This window comes from Sus scrofa, chromosome 14 (assembly GCF_054392235.1).
Source record: "Sus scrofa isolate SSC_HxYL_T2T_F1_AM1 chromosome 14, Sscrofa_HxYL_maternal_Yorkshire_Landrace_v2.0, whole genome shotgun sequence".
NCBI lineage: Eukaryota > Metazoa > Chordata > Mammalia > Artiodactyla > Suidae > Sus > Sus scrofa.
In genome coordinates this window covers 109,633,169-109,638,454 of record NC_139396.1, presented here as the reverse complement: position 1 = coordinate 109,638,454, position 5,286 = coordinate 109,633,169, and the positions used below count along the sequence as shown (strand labels likewise).

Here is a 5,286-nt window from a genome sequence, read left to right as displayed (position 1 = left end):
AAAATATTCAATTTTATTTCAAGTGAGAGCTATATCCTAGAGTAAATAATTCGCTATATACAGTGAAGAACCAAATGTGAGAATATGGACTTACGGGGAAGGGAAGGGAGGCTCCAGGGCTGCTGCTGGCACTGGGGCAGCTCGTCCTCTGGCCCTGAAGGCACCACAGGAGCCGGTGCTCATGGCTCTTGCTGACCTGGTCCAGCTCCAGGGATATTAGGGGAGGAGGTGGCGCCAGCCCTGGAGTAACTGGAAGAACGGGGTCTGCCGTGGTCTCTAGACCTAGACCTGGAGCTGGAGGACATTCCAGGCCACAGCAGGTGCCCAAGCCTGATGGGCTCAGAGCAGGGGCAGTGCCCTTGCTGAGGCTTCAGCTCTGGAGCTGAGGGTGTGGGGGAAAAGGGCTGAGGTTGGAGGGGAAGCGCTGGGACAGGTTTCCGGGGTGATTCAGGCTTTGAAATTGGGAGCAGAGCTTGGGTGGAACTTGCATGGATCTAGAAGTGGAGGCTGAGAAAGTGGTTTCTTAGCTCTGAGCTGAAGTGACAGCTAGGACATGAGCAGGCTCTGGCTCTGGCACTGGAGCTGGCATGTCCCCTTCACCTAAAGCTTGAACGTGAATTAGCGCTATGGTTTGAATTTGTTGGGGCTGTGGAGCTGCAGCCGGCACGAGGGCTGTAGTTGGCTCTGGGTCTCCAGGTGTTTCTAGAGCTTGCTCTGGAGCTGGTCCTGTAGTTCAAGAAGAGAAAATATCCTCAATAGGACTGCCTTACCGCATGCCTTCCAAAACAGGAAATTCCTCCCTGCCAATCAGCGAAGTCTCAGGCCAAGATGCCACCCCCAGGAAGTCTTCCCAGGCTGCAGTCCAGGGGAAGAGTGATCTGAGCCTCCTCATGGCTCCTGCCCAATTCCAGCCTCAGGAGGCTCTGCTCTGTGAGGCCCAGCCCCGTCCGCTCCCCACTCCCCCATCACCCACCCCGAGGGCCCCTCACCGTCACCCTCTGCCTCCATGGGCTCCAGATGCTCCAGCTGTGCCAGGAGAAGGCGGGCACTGTGCTCCAGGGCTGAGCCAGGCATGCTGAGCTCCAGGTAAGCCAAGAGCATCTTCAGGCAGGGAAATTCGGGAGGCTGGTGGAAATCCTCAGGATACTGGTCCAGCCAGGTGCCCAGGATGGAGGTCATGGCCCTAGGAGTGGTCGGGAGGGGGGCAGCAGAGTCAGGGCCCGGCCTTGCCTTCCACCCTGCCCCGTGTGGGACCCGGGCTCCTGGCATCCCCTCCCATCCCCAGGCCCCACACTTCTCCCCTGTTCTCTGGAGCAGAGAGCCCCTCCCCCTGGGATCCAAAGCCACTCACATTCTGAGCTGGTGCAGGGGCCCGCCGTCCTCCTCAGCGTAGGGGAGGATGCAGCCGTACCTAGAGGAGGCCAGGAAGGTGTCAGCTGGGCTGTACTGAGGACTCACCTGGATGTGATGGCTGGTGTGACAGGGTGACCCCCGGGAGCAGGGAGGCCATGGAGGGCAGGACCGTGGTCTGCCTGATGCATGAAATGAAGGTTTTCCTAGAAGTGCCTGGGCCTAGGGGACCGTCCCAGATATTTGCAGAAGGAAGAAGCCCAACCAGCCCCATGACGCAGATCTGAGCAGCCTGGGCCCCACGGCTGGTCCCTGGGATCCCTGCTCTCACTCCCCCAGGACAGGGAAGCCCCCAGGGAATCCCCCAGCACCTTTCCAATGGGACACAGTTCAGCCCAAGGTCACAGGCAGAGGCTTCCTCAAGGGAAGGAGGAAGACAGAGAGCAGCACAAGCCCAGCCCCTCAGCAGCCTTCCCCCAGGGCCAGCTCCCCAGAAGCACCTGCCATGATGGACTCGCTCAGTCCCTCCATCACCCCAGGGGGCTGGTCCTCTCTTTACCCGGGTGAGCAGAGGGCACACTCAGGCTCAGAGCGGTGTGGTGACCTTCCCACATCTCAACAGCTGGGAGGTGGCCCGGTCACCCATGTGCCACAAGGGGCAGGGCACTCACCTTAGGAACAGAAGGTCCAGCACCTGCTGGGTGGTGGCAGAAGCCGTGTAGGTGCCCAGGAAGGTGAGGAGGAAGGAGCGGTCACCGCTCAGCAAGGTGGGCACCAGCTGTGCCACCAGCTTGTCCAGCCGGCCTCCCTGGACACTCCCCACCATGCAGGTCCCACGCCTGCCCACTGGGGTCACATCTTCCTCCTGGGGTGGAACAGAGCAGAGACTTCGGTCAGAGGCAGCACTGTGGACACCAGAACGCACAGGCCGGAGCTCAGATCGAATCCCCAGCCTCGGAGACTAGTGGCCTGAGAGTCCTCAGCAGCATAAAGGTTGTGGCATCCCCAGCAGAACTGGGGGTGAGAGATGATTCAATGTGGGAGGCAGTTTGGAGCACAGTCCTGACGGCTCCGCCCTGTAGGCACTGCATCAGCCCTGAGACTCTGATCCACACTCCCATTCTAGAGATGAGAACACAGAGGCTGATCCCAGAGGGAGAGGGCTCAGGACTGTCAGGCCCACGCGCACACCTGGGGATGGAGTCAGAACAGGAGAATCCGTAGAAAAAACCTGGAGAAGCACTGTGGGTATACATGATGGAAAACTGATCAGTGTCTCTTTCTGAGATGCCACAAATGTGGGGACAGTGACTTTGCATGTGGACAGGGCAGGGTCTGGGACATGAGGATGGGAGGGAGGGGAGATGGGGCCCAGGTTCCTCTGGGAGCATGACCCTGGGAGGGAGCCCCGGGGAGGAGCAGGGTGGCTCTGGGACCCAGGCCTCCTGGGGTGGAGTCTCCCCATGGCTGGTGCTCACCCTGAGCCTGGCCTGGGCGCTGGCAGGGTGGGCGGACCGGCCCCTCCTACAGGGAGATGGAGCAGGTGGCTCCAGGGACTGGCTCTTGTCCCCTCTGTTGTGTGGGGCCCTGGGAACACAGTGCCTGGCAGGCAGGCAGGCAGGCAGCAGCCTCAGAGCCCTGCCTGCTGTCCTCGCTGCTCTCAGAGACACCAGACACCACCCGCAGACACTCATTCACCACTCTCTGCACAGGCCTACCCCAGGGATGGAGAAAAGCCCAGCCCCTGAGGGCCCGGGATCCACAGGCTCAGACAAGACACACCTCAGGACTCCTCCTTCCTGCTGCCAGCCCTGAGCTGGGCTGTGACCATGACAGGTCAGCAGGTTGCCAAGGGCCTGCCCTCCTGCTCCTGCCCAGAGGGGACACCTCCCCTCAGGTCCCCTTCATCCCCCACACACACAGGGGGATGGGTGTAGGTGGGGGAGGCTCACTGGCCTGCCCCAGGCCACCGGTGGTTACCTTCGGGGACTTCCTCCTAAAGGACCAGAGGCGTCGGGGTTGAGGGTTGAACCAGTGGCCACAGAATCTGAAAATCCTCTCCCTCCAGGGCTTCCTGGAAGAGAAGCCCCGGGGAGTCGGGACACAGCAGGAGAACATCTTTCTCCCTCAACTGCCTCCAGCCAAGTGAGCTGGCTGTGGGGCTGGCTCTAGAATGTGGGCGCCTGGTTACGGGGTTCCAATTCTGTTGGGGTCCATTGCCAAGGAAGTGACCTCACTTCCTGGGTCCCCTCACTGGCATGCCCTCCTCACACAGCCCCCAGCACACAGCCCTCTGGGCTGCTGACCCTCAGCCCTTGTCCACGCAGTCCCCATGTCACCCAGTCACACCACACAGCTTTCTGCACAGCGCTTGGGGAGGAGCTGTGTGTGGCTCTGAGAAGACAGACCTGGTTCCAGACTCAACTTCCCCTTCTTACCTGGTCCCCATCCTGGGTGAGTCCCTGTGTCTGAAAGCCTGCCTGACCACCACCTGCACAGTTTTGTGGGGGGGGGCAGATTCTAGCATCTCTTTCTAGGGGTGTCCTCAGGCACATGTGGCATGAGACCTGAACATGTGGGAGGGGCATCACGAGAAGGTCGTGCCTTCACCCCCTTTTCGCTTCCTCTTATTACCTCCCCCATGGTTGTTTCTCTTCTGACCCCTCCCCAACATTCTTTTGGAATGTCCCTTTGCAGGAGTGTGTGTGTGGGTGTGTGTGAGTGCGTGTGCCCATGCTCGCTGCCTTTGGGTCAGAAGAAACTCTCCTACACACACATGGAGAGAGAAGCCAGAGCTTCCTAAGATCGTAGGGTTTCTAGTTTCCCAACACACCTGCTGACAGGGTCCCAGCCTTGTCTTATGGACACAGACACATCAGACCAGGTGGCACAGGTCGCAGGAGCAGGGATGACGGACGCAGACAGTCTGCTCCCCTGTCCTCACTCACAGCCACAGTGCAGCCTGTGGGGACCTTCCCCTTCATGGGGCACAGGGTCTGTGAGGCTTGGCTTCTCTGGCTGGAGACACAGCAGCTTCAGGACAGGTGGCAGACGACAGGCTCCTTTCACCAGATGAACCTTGACAAGCTCAGTGCTGCTGCCTTCTTCCTGTTCCTGACCTTAAATGCTTGTCCCCAAGACTGAGGCGGCTGGACCCCTTATTTAGGCCCAACATCGGCATAAACAGAGTCAATGTCACCAGAAACAAGGGGGTTTTTCTTCAGATCAGCAAGAACATCCTCAGCCTGGACTGACACACCCGGGTAGGTAGGTTAAGGATCTGGCTTTGTCAGTACAGGTTGCTGTTGTGGCCTGGGTTTGATCCCTGGCCCAGGAAATTTCACATGCTCAATTTGGAAAATAAAAAAAGAAAGAAGAAAGAAAGGCTTCGGTGAACAATTTCTCCAGTGACTTCTTTAGGAAAATGGATCAGAATTGATCACTTGTAAGTTTATAATTTTATTTTATTTTTTAATAAAAAAATTTTTTTTGGTCTTTTGTCTTTTTTGTGGCACATGGGAGGTTCCTAGGTTGGGGGCTGAATCGGAGTTGCAGCTGCCGGCCTACACGAGAGCCACAGCAACACTAGATCCAACCTGCATCTGTGACCTACACCACAGCTAACAGCAACGCTGGATCCTTAACCCACCGAGTGAGGCCAGGGGTCCAACCTGCACCCTCATGGTTCGCAGTGGGATTTGTTTCCACTGCGCTATGACAGGAACTCCCTAATTTTATTATTTATTCAAATATAATTGATTTACTAAGTTGTGCTCGTTTTTGGTTTATAACAAACTTATTCATTAATGCATAATGTATTTTCAGATTCTTTTCCATTATAAATTTATGAATTATTGAATATGGTTTCTCGTGCTATAGAAGAGGTCCTTGTTTCTTCTTAATTTGGGCTGCATATATAGTATAAAGGTCTAAGAC

The 5,286-nt window shown here is 57.2% G+C and overlaps 1 protein-coding gene across 1 annotated transcript; it reads right to left on the bottom strand.

Annotated features, from left to right (window-relative positions):
• Positions 1–523: 523 nt before the first annotated feature.
• LOC102165904 (ral guanine nucleotide dissociation stimulator-like) lies at positions 524–2,209 on the bottom strand. The gene is made up of 4 exons (XM_021073698.2): positions 2,022–2,209; positions 1,352–1,411; positions 990–1,183; positions 524–726 (listed from the first exon to the last, which is right to left on the bottom strand). Exons 1-4 carry the CDS (start codon positions 2,174–2,176, stop codon positions 524–526), a joined length of 612 nt encoding a protein of 203 aa, XP_020929357.2. The 5' UTR covers positions 2,177–2,209.
• Positions 2,210–5,286: the final 3,077 nt, after the last annotated feature.